Below are 16197 nucleotides of genomic sequence, written 5' to 3'. Positions count from 1 at the left end.
AGAAGTTCTGGTCCTAGAACAGCTTCAACATTAGTGTTCCTTAGAGGTTCTCCATCTGCTTGGTATGCCCAAGCATGGTTATCTTCCAAGATTTCCATTCCTGCCTCACACAGTCTGGGTTGAAAAAGCACAAGATCTCTTCTTGCTGACTTCTTGTATCTAAAAAATCTGAGTCAGCACTACTCTGCTATATTCAGGTTTCCAACATCTTAGTTTAGAATAAAGCTTGAAGGAGAAATCACAATCTGCATGGGAAATACCATCCCGTTCTCTACTCACTCTGGGATGAGGGAGTGAAGCATCCTACACTGAGTACAAGAAACATGGCCTCTGTCCCTTTCTGAGGCTTTGCCTGGCAGCAGATGTGTGCTCATGCACATTCAAATGCAGATTTGAGAAAGCAAGAAGTAATTACCCTTGTAGATAACCTTCTGCTTCAATTGTTCCAAGCTAAAAGTCTGAAGAGAGATGCATAAGCCTATGTGTATGTGCAGCATAGGTGTAATAGGTTGTCTCTTGAAGGACTCAGCAATGCACAATTTACTACTTTCACTGACAGAGAAGGAGAATTTTGATCAAAGAAACTGGAGCAGTTCTCTAGCATTGTGAAAAGTGAGAGGATCTATTGCACATTATAACACACCAGTGATTTGGCTTCAGCCACATTCTGTTGTTTTTGTGACCTCCTAAGGCTGTCTTGCCTATAAAAAACATTTTCAACAAACTAATTTTTTCTATTTATTTAACAATGTTCTTTTTTGGTTTTGCCCCCTTTCTCTTTCACCTTTTAACTCTATTCATGGCCTGTAGGGTAAGCAGCCTTACAGGGGTTTATGGCAAGTGTCATGGATCAGAAAAATTAGGAATCCTGTGTGCGCTCTTGATGGGTTAAAATTGATGGATGAGATGTCAGCTCAAGAGTCATTGATTTTCCTAGACAAAATATTAACTTTCCAATAGGTTTTCTTCCCGGTGTGCTTGTGTGAATGATGGAAAACTATACTTAAAGTGTGCTGGTTTAGCTTCGGGGACAGAGCAGCGCAATCATGCAACAGCCTGTTGAAAAAATGTTAATTAAGAAGGGTTTCATCTAATTTGAAGCTCATTAATTCACTAGATAGCATTTTTATAAAATTGAAGAACAATCTGAAATGGGATCAGTGCTTGTACTGTGAATATTAGGTAGTTAATGGGTCTGCCCTTAATCTGTCTGTGTAAAATCCTTTCCTTATTCCCAAATATTTAATGTAATTTTTAGCCATTCAAAATTCTTCTTTGTAGAATTTCCTGTGCAGATTTAGCCCACTTTAAATATAACAAGAAAGCATTTGATGTTTAATAAGCTTACTTTGCCTCATTGGTCTGCATTTTCTGAATATTACAAAGGATGGTTCAGAGAAAAGCAGCACTGGCCAAGCTATTTTGTAACCTACTGAGAGAGAAGAGAAGGGAAAGGAAACCCAGTAGAGACCTGGTGATGAACTCCCCATCCCGTACAACTGAAGGTGTTTCCCCTCTCTCTTCTGATACTTTCAGGAAAGGATTCAGAAAATCGCTTTTCTGGTGGCGAATTGTCAGAAGAAGTCTACACCTGCCTACCCTGCAGAGAAGGATGTTCTTTCTGCACAGATGATACTCCCTGCTATGCACAGGAGGACAAGTATTTACGGCTGGCCATCATCTCCTTCCAAACGCTCTGTATGCTGCTGGATTTCATAAGCATGCTGGTGGTCTACCACTTCCGCAAGGCAAAGGTAATAAACCCACGTGTTTTGCTTTGATGTTCCTCCTCACTGGGTGGTACACGCTCCTTTATCCTGGGGGTAGAGCTTCCCATTCTGAGGGCCAGTTTCTCAGGCAAAGGAGCGCAGCTCAAGGGGAGGATGGGATTTCCAAACAGGAATGTTTTCCTAAATTGTTTATGTGATTTTTGGGGGGGAAAAAAAATAAAAATGAGCAATTTGTGTCTTCCAGTGAAATAGGCTTGCATTTATAGATGTTCAGCAAAAATCAAGGAAACTGTTAAATAATTTTGGAAAGCCAGGCCAATTAATTATGCACATATCTAAGGGGACATGGGGTTTTTAGAAAGCCAGGATCTTGAAATTCTCTGCATTACCACTACTGGAAATGATGTTTGGCTTCAATATATTTGAGAGATTAGCTGGAAAATAATTATGGGAAAGAGAAATCTTTCTGAATAATTCTGATTCCTAGAGAGTTTAAATGTGATTCTATGGTTAAATATTATTAATTTTTTCACTAAAGAATGAGTATACTAAGGAGTGTCTGTAAATTTCTGATGCAGCATTTATGTACTAAGCGAATGAACTTTCTGCTTTTACCTCACTGAAAATCAGGTAACATCTCTTGGAATCTCACTGTTGCCTCAGTAAATGCAGAATATTCTCTGAAACTTAAAATTTGCTAAAAAGAAATTAACTGAAGCTGGCATATATTCACTACCTACATTTAGGAAACGTAGGTGTGCACACAGTATGCTACATTATTGAAATTAATAGCTTCATCCACTTTCTATAACTAGATAAGTATTTCCATTTTGGCTTTTGGAACACTTGATCCCACAGTCTTCCTGATCCTGCAGTGTCTGTGTTACAAATGCGTGGCTCATTTTAAAAGACTTTAATATCCTGCCAGGAAATCACAGAATGAGCAATAACATTCTTTTTCCACCCCTTATGTTTCTGACAGTGTCTTTGTATTTATGATATTATATTAAATGATTGAAATTACAGGCTTAATTGTATTCATAAAGTTTTTCATTATGAAAAGTTTGTTGTCAGCATCTGTTTAGTTGCTTGACATTAACTTAGCAGAACTTCATTCTGATTTTTGTGAGGTTTTATTCTGGTAATGTTACTCACTTTTAATGTCATAGACAACATCACGACAAGCATTTCTTGTAAGTGAAACTATTTCTAGATTTACAAAGTGATATGCAGCTATTGCAAGCTGGGCTTGACTTCTTTTTTACACACTGAACTGTTGATTGTTTTATAGAAAATATTTGTTTTCTCACAAATAGGTTGAGAAACAGTTTTCCCTCTTGCACTTGTACACTTGTATATGTTCTGATACAGATATCTACTAGAGTTGAAAGGTCTTCTTAGACATAACACAGCAATCTTGTGCTTCACAAAACCTGCTACTCATGAAAAGCACATTTTTGCATTTGTAATGATTAGTCATTTCTCCAAAGTACTCTATTAGTAAAGAAACACATGGAATCTGAATCTTTACTACCAAAGCAATACTAAAGAGGCATATACACATCTTCCATTGTTTCTGAAATGTTTCTCAGTCATTAGAAAAAAGATTGTGCTTATTTTTTCGAGATTCCCTCTTATGATTAGAAATCATGACATACGAATGAGTGAGAATCAGACATAAAACAAAGCATTCTTTTTCCCTGAAAAAAAATTATGTCTTTAAGACATTGCAGTTCATTCAGTTGACCAGAAATGGATTCAGTTACAATTCTGGTACCTTACAGGAAAGTTAACTTTTCTGTAAATGTGTATCTCACAAGGAAAAGGGAAGGAAACATGCGACAAAAGAAATAATATGGTGATTTACAAACCTTTCCATTATGACTGATGTTTTCAAGGAATAGAAACTGATAGATTTTTCATTGCTTTTCATGTCATTCAGTTGAGATTTTCTTGGATATTCCTTTGCTGTTCTTGTTGGTACAGCATGAAAACGATCTTGAGTGTTTACCGTGAAATGTAAAGTTGTATGAAAGGCAAACATACTGAGAACAGTATTTGCATAAAAACCTGCTGGTTACATTGGGAAATGACAGAAATTTGGAGTCAAGGGAGAAAACTAGTAGCTTACTATGTACTCTCTGCCAACAGTTTACACTGTGGAGGTAAAATCAAGAAAATGAAAGAACACATATTAAAGTATATTCAAAATATCTGCCTTTTTGAGAATTTCCAACTGTTAGTGAAGCAATACACAATTAGGTTAGTATATATGTCTGTGATTAAAGTTGCTGTGTTAAACTGCTCATTTCCATTGTACTGTGTGGGAGTCAGAAGAGCATTTCTTTGGATTCTCTCCTACGTGTAGCACTACAATATTCAAATGGTTGCAAAAAATAGTTTTAATGCAACATTTTAGCAGAAAGAATAGTGTACTGCTACTATATCAAGAAGCAAGCTTCAAAGTGTTCAAGGGAGCCAAAGATGGGAGTTGAAAATAAAAGATGTTAATTTAAGGCCCTTTCAGTGCTGAAAGGAATGAAGAGTAGGTATGTGGCATTTTGATCTGGCTGTTGATCAGTAAAATCAAAAGGTAAATGGGGCCAGGTTACCTCTTTAGCAAAAGTGACTGCAGAAGACCTCTCAATGCTTGTACTTCATGAGGGCTCCTGGTAATTACTATTTTCAAACAACTAAGCTTCTGAAAGTTAAGGTCTGCCAACAGAAGGCACTTGGGAAGAAACACCCCAGGCACCTTGGCAGTGGTATTCTGAATATAATAATGCACAAACAGAATGATAGAGGTCCATAAGCATCTTTTAGCTTATGACAGAAGTGACAAGACTTTTTTTGTCTTAAAAAAAATCAACATATCTGTAAGAGCAGATGCAGATCGTAAGTATTTTAGGAAAGTGAAGAAATACATCATCTATTCAGATCACACTGGTTGCACTTCTTATGACCAAGCAGTACTTAAAATGGAAAATTGCCATTGGCCTAGTTTTGTCAAAAGTGTGGAATATATGTGAGATCCAAAGCAGTTGCTAAAAGACCAACCATGAGTAAAAGATGGAATGCTGCTCTGCCACAGAGCATGGCAATGAGAACAGAGACCTTTTGGACAATTACTGCTAAAGTGTCACTGACAAAATGTGATGATACAACCTTCATTTTGACATGATCTTTATTACTGGCTTAGACTGTAATAATAAGACTCTACAGAGAACCTGATAAATACCAGCTCATGAGTTCCTGCTCAGATCTTGACAAAATGAATGGTAGTAACTAGGCAAAGCCTATAGTAAGCTAGATGACTGGCTCTTACAAGCTAGGCTTCTCTTTAGGGAGACTTTTACAAGTTTCTGAAGTTTTCTCTTCTTCTAGAACTTCTTAAGGTTCCTCTGAAGAATCCTCTTCAGACTTCTGTCTAGAAAACTGCTAAACTATTTACTGTATAATAAGTTTACAATAATAGCAGTAAGGGAGCAATAGAAGATAGGATATGTGACAGCTGTATTTATAAATGCTCCTTGTAATAGTGACGAGAACTAAAGACCATTAGGTCCACCTTACACACTTGCAAATTCAGAGTAATGGTAATAAATAATAGAACTACTTGGTCCAAGAGAGGCTAGATCAGGAAGGATCACTCTCAGCTTCTTTAATAATGAAGCACAGGCCATGAAGTGAGGTAGGACACTAGAGTCTAAATCAGAAAATCTTTTGTTCTCTTGGCAAAGAGTCATTAAATTAGATTTCATGTCTGTTCTTGAAAACCTTGTAGTTACTTGTGAAGACTTGTACATTTGATAGGTGACAAAACAAAATTCAGCTGTTCATCCAAAACACAGTTGATCCAAACTACTGGTACCTTTGACCAATCTGCAAAGCTGTGACTTCAAGCAGTAGCTGGAATTGGCCAAAAGAACAAAGTGGAATGGCAAAAAGATACTGCGACAAAACTCCAATGCTGGGGAATTCATTTGAGGCTTTGTCAAGCACAGGTGAAAGTGACTCAACAGCCCTGAGATCAGCTTAGCAGTAATGTTATTAAACTGCAAGAGTCATAACTGAAGAAAGTCACAGACAGAAAAGGTGGCCCATTGCCAAGAGACGGAAGAACTCCAAAAAGATAAGAACACGAAAAATTTGGAAGAAGGCACGGAAGGAGTAGCAGAAGCTAAACCACTGGTGAAAAGCTTTGTAGGGAAAGACAGAAAAAGATGAAAAATATAATAGATAAAGAGGAGATGCTACTGCTATAATGAGAAAAGATGAAGCATTTCAACAGGAGAGTAAATGGGGGAAATGTGCCAAACAAAGAGAAAAGAGGAAAAATAGCTAATACAGAAGGGAAATCAGATGTGTGGACACTTCAAAGAAATCTTTGCTGTGGACGGCCCTCGTGCCAATCAGTAGTGAAAGCTGGAAGCCATGAACCTGGTATTGATACAAGGTGCAAGAGGCTCAAAAATTCAAGGGAGATGAAAATTTGTGAAATCCCATCAGAAAAGCTGACAGCACCAATTTAATGCCACTGATGGAATTGTGTGATGAAGCCTGGGAAAAAGAAATCTTTCCTCATTAGTGAAAATGTTGGAATTCTATTTTGACTGCTCTGACAGAGTGATTTTCCTGAATCTGGCCTGGGAAGATGGTGAGGCTTCTGGAGTGTCAGAGAAGTAAAGGGACACTGGGTGCAAAACAAGGAACAGGCTCAGTGCTGTTGATGGTCATGTTGTGTGTCTTAGCAATGACTGAGGAGTCTGTAAAGGAACAGGCTCCTCTTCTTTCCTTGGTTTTTAAAGACTTTGACAGAGTTCCGAGTATGAGAGGATCTTGCAGAACTTTCAGCCTTACCAAGTCAGATTTTCATGGCTGTGTAGAGAGGTGCAAAACATTCTCTAAGCTGAACAACTAAGGAACAAAACAGCTCAAGGTGATACTAGCAAACATTTTTATGTGCTGTGGCATTATTATTGATTTAATAATGCAAACATCACTACAAAAAACACATCCAAAAAGTATGAGACTAAGCCAACAGAAGTAGGTGGTTAGACAAGGACAGAATAATGGATATTAAAACAAATACTCTCAAAAATGAAAAGCTGAACAGTGGTTTTGTAAGAAAAAGCATCCACAAAATAGGAGAATTCATCTGTGTGGGCCCTGCTGTGTGGACCAAGAGAGAGCTCAAACAGGGAGTGAAACTACAGCATTGATTGCATGCAGTGTATGGGTAGCAAATACTGGAAAGAAACTGAACATTTAAATAACTATGAATAAAATGAATAAAAATGAGATTTTTGGTGTTTTGGTTGGGTTTTTGTTGTTGTTGTTGAGGTTTGTTTGGTTTTTTTTGTTTTGTTTTGTTTTGTTTTTTTAAATTTCAGACTTAACATAAGGCTAGAAATCTGCCAGAACCTTAAAGAGAAAACTAGCTGCATTGTAATAATATCTTTGTTAAAAGACCTGGACTGTGGAAGGAAACTACCTAAAAGAAAGAAAGGCCTAAAAGAACCTAAAAGGCCCATCAGTTACCAGGCTGTGTTTTTAAATTATTCGGAAAGAAGAGCTGAAAATAACTGAGCTTTGCATGGCAGCCCACCACCTCAAACAGGGATTGCTCAGGTAGAACACAACTGCTGTGAGGAACTGTAAGTGCCCTTAGGAAATGCCAAGAACCTCTGCTGGCAAAGAGAACAGAGAAGTTGATCTCAGCCATAGAGTGGAAGAGACTAATTGCTACTTTGTGATGAAGGAGAGATGAGAATGTGCTGCCAGCCTTGACTCATGCTAGAAGGGTCTTGTTTGCTGGGAATTCTTATTCAGATCAATGCTAAAGGCTTCAGAGTAGTTGCACTAAAGCCAAGCTACTTTGCCCTCATCTCACTGCCTTGTGGTGCTGCCGGGTTCTGAAAATAGGGGAAGAGAGAACAAGCAGGGGATCTGGTCTTTCCATGTTCCTGATGCACCTGTGGCCAGTATCTCTGGATTTAAATCCAGCATGTCAAGGTAGAATTGGTAGTAGTAAGCACACTTGGAAAAGATTGTTTTCAGCTCTGAAAAATAATGGAAAAATGCTTAGAGTTCAACAAAATACTTCGGAATGGTGTTTTCATGTGGCATTAACAGTGATGAAGGACTGTGATAGAGCCCATTGGAATGAAGGGCTTTCCCCTGTTCAAGACCAGTTCCAATCCTAAATATTGGAAAATTTTAACTAAATTATGTTTTGTAGTACTGGTCTTCTACACCCCACCCCCTTTATGAACATTCAGGAACTGTTGGAAATACAGAAATACAAATACTTTTAATAAGAAGAGGAAAATACACATCTTGAACACTGATCAAGGTAAATAGTTAACAGGACCATATGGCTAATCATCAACAGGAATAAATAATTTTCCCTCTCTTGAGGAAAATACGGCAAATAATAGTTACAGACTGTTTTTTATATGGTTTTTATTCTGTCAAATACAAATTTTCAGTTTGAGTTCAGAGTGGCTAGATACACTGGCACCACAATCCCATTTTTTTATTTGCTGTAAATATATTTAAGTGTTCTGCTAAATATGATTTCAAAACTGTGAAGATAGTCCCAAAGCAGTGCAATTTTAAACACTGCACAGAACTGCACATAGATGGAAAGCCAAGATGCAAATTTATGCTGTAGTTCCCCTTTCTAATATTGAAAAATCAAGAATGTCTTTTCACCCTTACTGCAGCCGTGGTAGGATGCAGTAATTTAAAATGAGGTAATCACAGCCTATTGATGTGTGATACATTTTTAAATATTAAAGCATGCTGGCTTTGCAAACTTACCTCTTTTTCTGATGTAAATCAGCCAATCCTTTTTCCTTTTTTTGACTCCACAGTGGCATCTTGATGTGCTTATGCCTGGATGGCTTTCATCTTTGGTGCACATTCTGCTTTTTTCTCCCTAGACAACAATTTCTGACATTTCAGCTCAAGTGGAAACTTGATAGAGGGAAGAGATCTTGCACAGATGGAGCAGCCGCCTTTACATGCTGTGCTGGTGGGCATACCTGATAGTTCACTCAGCACATACACATTCTGTGCAGTGCATTAGATACCCTTTCTTCATCCTATCCTAGGGTGAAAACTTAGTTTCTTGTGATTTCTCAGGAAGTTTATTGTAGTCTTCAGGTGTGCAAGTTTAAATATTGTTTTCAATACTGTTGTTTTTAGTGGAATTCTCATTTCCTTTGCTTGCATGTCCCTTCCCATATTTGTGTGTAGATAAGATGTGCCTTTAGGGATGCTGTACTTTCTTAACTCCCACATAAATAATTTAAGAGTGCCATATTGGCAGGATAAGAAGTGGAGGGGCTGTTAGCCTGCAGCAACAGTTGAGTCTCAGGGAGGATGTACTGACTGCTGGTGTTCCCAGAGACAGCAGCCATTGCTAGGCATGGCTGCAGTGTTTGTAGGGTATTTATTGTGTGTATCCCCTTCCTAAGGCCAAAGGTTTCACATGAGTATGTATCTTCATTCTAATACACAGTTTAGAGCCATCAAGTACTTGTGAATAGGAAACTAAACTACAGACACTCTAGGCCTAATGAATACTGAAGTGTGAAGAAAATAAAGATCTAGATATGAAATATGTTCATTGATTTCAGTTCAGCCTCATAAAAAAGAGCTAATGAGAAGAGCAGGGTGGTAGAAAGCAAAAAAAAAAACAAACAAAAAACCAAAAAAAACCCAAAAAACAAACAAACAAACAAACAAAAAAACCCCAAAAAAACCAGTGCTCTAGATACAGTCTACTCTTAATGGCTAAGGTAGATCATAAAAATAACTTTTCATCAATACTCAGGAGTAGCTCTAAGGATTCAAAAGCTACAGTCTTCTCTGTATAACTTTATATTAAGTCGAAGCTTTTGTCTACAAAGTTGAATTGCCCAACACCTTAGGGGTCCAAACATTCATGTTTTTTTTAGAAGTGCACTGCCTTCAAAGTGATGTGAATCAGTTGTGGATTGTGACACATTTGCTCCATTTTGACATTGAAAGTGATTCCTGGCCTTTGCTTTCTTAATCTTAATGCTTTGCTGCATAGGACCTTGCAGACTGTGAATCATTGTTACCTTCTGTTACACCAGTACTCCACAAAACTCTGCAACACAGAGCCCCAAAGTTCAAATGAATGGAGCTGGTAGTGCACTTTCAGTGTAGGGTGCTGGCCAAGGATATAGCTATCACCAAAGAAAAAGCTGTAGTAGCCTTGAAGGCCTGTGTTCATTGAATTCTATTACACTATGATTTCGCTTTAAAAAAAATGATGAAAAATTAAGTAATTGAATTCTTGAATTCCAGCAAATATCTTTCCACAATGACAACATCATAGAAAAGTTTTTCCAAGGTTGTTTCAGAGTCATCTATTAAACTGAGCAAACTGCTAAGATTTTTGCTTGTCTGTTACTCTCTGATTCCTGCTGAGTCTCATATTTATAGCACTTATAGGGTGTCTGAGTAGACTGAACAGTCTGTCACATGGTAGTAAGCTTTCCCCACTGATTCTTTGATGCAGTAACTTTAGGACAGTTGCTTTTATCCGAAGTTTCATTTGGGTTCCTGAATGAGCATTTACAGATTTGCTGGGAAGAGACTTCCTATCATGTCAGCAGAATAACGGCGACATTATTTATTTATCCTGCTATTTGTCTTGGAGTTGTATCCTACTGTGAACCTTCCTTGTACAATCAATAGCAATAGCAAAGTCCCTGGTGGCTTGCAGGAGGTCTTTGGCATGCCTCCCTCTCCAAGAGAAGACTTCTGTCTAAAGCAAACCTTTCTTTTAAGGGTCTAATAGTAAGACCCCATTTTGATGTTGCAAAGTCAATTTAACTAAGGAGAAGCTCTTAGGAAGATGAAAAAATAGAGGTTTTTAGAAGTTTTACCCAGAGAGAAGGAAGAAGTAACGTAAATTAAGAAACAGGAAAAGAAAACACCAGGGAAAAAAATGTAGCATGAGAACTTCCAAGTAGTAAAAAAACCCTGTATTGGAAACCTTATTCCAGGAAATGTATTGCATTTTTTTACTGTATGTTTGTAACTGCAGACCTTTTAGTTAATGGTAGAATGCTCAGAGAAACTTCATGCTTTTTAAAATATTTTGGTTGGTTGGTTGGTTTTGGCTATACCATGTGGTACAAGCTGAACACAGATCATTCAGACTAAAACATATTCCTGTTCTTCATTCTTTTCTTCATTTCTTTTGGTAAAAGTTGAAGGTTTTCAGGAGCAGGCTCATGCTGTCAGCTTCTCATTAGGACTTTGTGCTATGAGTACAGTCACATTGCTTTTTGCCTTTCTTGTCCCAGCCATGTCTCCCCCATGTCTGGAATAAAATCATGACATTTTTCACTGACATCTCATCAACATATAGCAGAAAAGAAACCTTGATCTCCCCCTGCTTCCCTCTAGGGCATCCCGGCTACTGCTTTCATAGTTCCTGTAGCAACCTGCTTGTTACCAAAGGTCATTTTGGACTCTAGAGCTCACTGTGCCTCTAGTTATGTCTAAGCCTTGCTGAACTCCTTCTGAGCTCCCTTTTGAGAAATGTTTTCTGCTAGTCTGCAGCCCTAAGTTTATTGTCTCAGCTGGGTATCTTGTGTCCTGACTACTGTGCTGTCCTTTCAGGTGGCTGTGGCAGATGCAGTCACAGCCTGCTGCTGTCTGTTTGAAATGATGCTGCCCATGATTTACTGCTCTGCCACTTTCTGCTGTCCTCTTTGCATCTCCCTCTTGACAGTATACATGAGCTGTATATCTCTGTTTTATTCAACTCCCACCTGAGCGTTTTTCTGTTTCCTAATGTCATTTCTTTGATGCAGAAGCGTCAACACCAGTCTCATCTTGTTACCTTTAAAAAAAAACACCCCTTGTTCCCTTCATACTTTTCTCATGCTTTTTGAGAGCATCCCCTGCTCTCCATATCATGTCTTCAGATTCAAGTGCTGACAAAGTATGTGACTTAGAGTGAGATAATGATAGGCTGGGAGTACTAATTGCTAGTTCTGAAATGTGATATTGCCTTGTTCCATTGTTCTTCTCGTCTGCCCTTATCCATAAGGATAAGTCCCTTGTCTTAAACTCTTAACTTTGTGCAGATAGCACAGACATTTTCACTTTTTCCTTGTGCAGAGTCTGCACTTACTTGAGGCTTCCCTGGGGCTGGACCTTTCAGCAATACATGGTAGGAAGAATAAGTTGTGCATAGCAGTATTTCCTTCAAAGACAAATGTGCTTTTATTTCCAGTGAAACATACATTCCATGATCTAAACTTAATGAGAGGTTACTTAGCTTAATAAATTCTGAAGAACTGAAACATCTCACCATTTTTGGGATTAGGATTTCTCAGATGCAGTCATAAGGTATTAATTTGGGGTGGTTTAGCACTTGGCTCTTATAAAGTAAAAGTGAATAAAACAAACTGAAGTTGGATTAAAACCCTTCAGAATTATGAGGTTTTGATTGATCTGAAATTAATATTACGATTTTCATCTATAGTTATTTTGCCTTCTAAGTAATGAAAATAATGAGGGTTTTTTACCTCAATCAGATTTATTCTAATGCTTCTCACAAAATTTTCAGTTTGTTTTCTCTGAGATGTTATGAATCTTGAACTTTGCAGTCAGGTTGGGTTTTTTATCCTTTTACCATAAACTATTTATTTCTATATGATCGAACTACAGTTCATACAGAAAGTTTTAGTGAGCTGTGGTTTATCTTCTGTAATAGGTGAGGCCATGTTGAATAAGAAAGCTGAAATTTAGTTCAGGTGTTCTGAACCTATTTGTAAACTAAACAGAGCAACAGAATGAACCTCACCTCCTGCTCCTGAAATTTGGTTTCCTATTCATCAGATTTTTTTGTATATTCAGTTTAATCTCTTGGTGATTAGGCAATTATCAATATTAGAGTGCAATTTATTCTTGAAAGTAATGTCTTTGGATCTTTATTTAATTTCTGTGTTAATTGAATGCATAACCTAGTGAAACACACTTTAAGGGATCCATATTTTTGATGATTGTCATTGTACATATTCATCTTTTAAATTAACCATAAAGCTGTGAATAGACTGCTGTGAAATTACCTCATTACTGATTTTCTTTCATGTATATATTCACCACTATTTGATGAGAAGCAGGTATCTTGATCTAAGCAGTATGTCCCCAAAGAAGGAATTTCTGCCCTTATAAGAAAAGATGTCCCTGGACATTAACCATTTTTACTGTGAGGGTTCTTCACCAGAAAATACTTTTTTCTCAAATGTCTATCTTGTAGGTAGTGTAGTGCAAATTAGGTACAACAATGCCTATGCTACTAAATGCATAACACCTTACCTTCATCATGATATATCTCAACAGATTTCGTTACTTGTGTAACAAAAAGGATCAAGGGCCATATGAATTAGAAAATAAAATATTTGGGGATTCTTGGAAGCCTGAAATCTTGTGTACTTTTAATGAAATTGCTTTATGATTGATGGCTTTTGCTTTTCTTGACTTTTTTTCAACTAAAAAGTAAGTTTAAAATTACATTCTGTCTGAGCTCAGCTATAACTAGTAATAGAAAAAGAAATTGACTTTCATGTAAGTATTCTTCAAAGACTTGAAAGGGAAATGAAAGAACATGAGGATTATATTTATTTGGTTTAGGAATGCTACACAAAACCTGCAAATGCCAGAAAATTCTGACAATTTGTCAATACAGTTTAAATAGTAGCCTGTAACTGTAGGGCTGTCTGGAAAATTAGCCTTTTCTGTGAATATTTCTGTACTTATAATCTGTATTCTATTAGGAGGCTATGATTCAAATAGGTTAAAAGTATTTTTTAGTGTGCTGAAAGGTTGAGAGGGACACAATTTCCTCTTAATTATTTTACAGAGAAATTTTCAAAAGAGGTGCAACTCATTCTCTCTTGAATTTAAGAGTTTTTCCTGCAGTTAGCTGGGAATGAGTTGTTTGAATTTTGTACCTCAACTAACAATTATAAAATTAAAGCAAAGCCTTGTTATGGAATTTGACATTTCTGTTTTCCTGGGTGGCAGTCCTAATCAGTCCCTGAATTTATCAAGACAATAAATAACTTGTGACACTATTGTTATAGAGTGGTAACTGAGGATTCAGAGTACTCCTTTCAATTGCTTTTGTGCTTATTCTTTAGTCCTCAATGTTCCTCTTTCAGGTGTGACTAAAATCAGGATAATCACCACTATGAAAATTAGTTCCTCTCTTTTCTGTAACTCCTAATATCAGTGTGTGGGAACTGGAAGTCCAAATTCTCTTAACAGAAGAGCCAAACATCTTGCTGTTACTCAGCCTCAGGGACAGAAAGAAGAATATCTGCAGTCTATTTATTAAAAGTAAAGTTTAATTGGGATAAAATTCCTGAAAATTAGTGCTTCCCTAGTTTTTCCAAACAGCTCTTTCACTAAGAAAGATAGCAGTGTCTTTGTGTTTGGGAAAAGGTATATGGGATAAGACAGAGGAAAGAGGTTCAATGGGCTTTAGAAAAACAGCATTTGGAAATCGAGACAAAAATATAGTCATACTGGAAAGAAATTATTTGTTGTGTATTATTTGCTGGTTTTTGTTGGGAAGATGTATTTTAGTAAGAAAAGTAACTGGTAATAAAACATTTCAACCAGCTCCACTTCAGACCACATATTTTCAATGTGACAAAAATCTCTTCTCACTTCTTCCATTTAATAGAAGAGCCACCTGTATCAGAAATAAAAAGAATTTGACCAGGAAGGGTTTTCAGAGAAGTAAGATTTGGGAATACAGTCCTGTAAGGTCCTATCAGATCTCCCATGTCCTCACGTGTGGAGCAGGATGGATCTGCCAGACCAGCAGTACAAGGGAGAAATACAGAGCGAGCACATTGCCTTTCCACCTACCTATAGCCACACTTTTTGTTTCACTTCTTTTGAGACAATTTGCATAGTAATTTTTCTGGTCACTTCAAATATATCAGCATTAGCACAGCAGAGCAAACCTGTGTCCATTCTTTATATCTCCTTGCTTCTCTACCATTGTCATGTATCTGTATGTGCTTTCCAGTTACACATGGAGTGTAAATACACTTCCAAATTAATATATATGAAAGTATTCAAAGTTGACATCAAAGAAGAATATTTTTTCTCTAATATGATTTTATATAGTATCTAAATTTTATATATAAATATACAAATAATATCTATATTTAATAATGATATAAAATATATAAATAATATATAAATAATTTTTTCTCTGATATGTTTTATTTATCTGAAGGGCAATCTCACATTCTGTTTGTAAAAGGAAATTTTCTTAAATCACAGCCCTCTTTGGTCATTCTTTATATTACAGAACTGGCAGAACTGTTTAACAAAAGTGAAAAAAAAATCAAAATATGACAACCTTTCCCTCTCAGTAGGTTTCCATGGTACCATGCTCATATAATACACAGTGACATGTGGCCCTGGAGGAACCTGCAGTCTTCCTGGACTGACACCAAAAGTCTACAGTTCAGTTAATTCAGTATTACACAATGTAACTGATACAGGATGACTTTAATTTTATTTTGGCTTTTATTTTTTTTTCTCTACTATGAAAATACTCTGACACTCATCTTACTGATTTATGTGATGACATTCAGGAATTCAGTGCTAATTAATGTGGTTGTATTTCCTGGATTGCTTAGGATCACAAAGAATTGAAATGTATCTTCTGTGTTTGTTTATACATCATTTCAGCTTTTGTTTTGTTGCACTTGATGCAACTTGGGCAGCTACCCTTTTTAAAATTTCCCTTGTGCAAATAATTATTAAACATTTATTTACACCCTTTAGCAGCGGCCAAGAGGCATGTATGACTTCCCTTTCTTAATGGGATTTTTCACAGAAATGGTGTTACTTTCTCAGATTCAAGGATAAGGAATGACAAAGGCTACTAATGTGGCCTGGATAGAATGGATGGATGGAAGACTGAGCAAATCCCAAGGCATAAATCAGTCCTTCACAAACAGTAGCCTTTTCAGACCTAGATAAGTGGATGGTATAGGTAGCTAAGTATGAAATTTAGTATGAAGCTGGAAACAAATTGCAGTATTATTTCGGTGTCAGCAATGTGTAACCTTTTCAGTGAGACAAGGAAATCCAGAAAGGACAGTTCTACTGACACAAGTAAGTAAAGATTGAAATGAAAGCCTGAATGGGAAATGAACACACAGATTAAGTGGCAATAAACAAACTGAACATAAGATAAACAGCCAGAGAAATAAATAAGTAAAACCAAAATAAATGCCAACAAGCAAGACAGATGCAAAACACCCCAAGCAGCTGTTAAAAAAGCAAAAAAAAAAAGCAAAAAAAAGAGCACAAATATTTCACTCAGTTGGAAGAAATCCCCACTGTGTAAAATTTCAGGGCTGTGTCCTAAAATGCCCTA

The 16197-nt window shown here is 36.9% G+C and overlaps 1 protein-coding gene across 1 annotated transcript in view; it reads left to right on the top strand.

The window, feature by feature from the left end:
- The window catches only part of GPR158 (G protein-coupled receptor 158), a gene marked incomplete at its 5' end in the record, with an annotated part of 188759 nt that overhangs the window by 86274 nt on the left and 86288 nt on the right, over window positions 1-16197 (top strand). The window contains one exon of the mRNA XM_083863219.1: window positions 1537-1754. Within this exon, the coding sequence (XP_083719345.1) occupies window positions 1537-1754 (218 nt within the window). The remainder of the gene's footprint in view (window positions 1-1536; window positions 1755-16197) is intronic.

Source organism: Zosterops lateralis, assembly GCF_965231275.1.
Source record: "Zosterops lateralis genome assembly, chromosome: 1".
Lineage (NCBI taxonomy): Eukaryota > Metazoa > Chordata > Aves > Passeriformes > Zosteropidae > Zosterops > Zosterops lateralis.
Note: the sequence above shows the minus strand (reverse complement) of the source record. Positions and strands in the feature narration are given on the sequence as shown.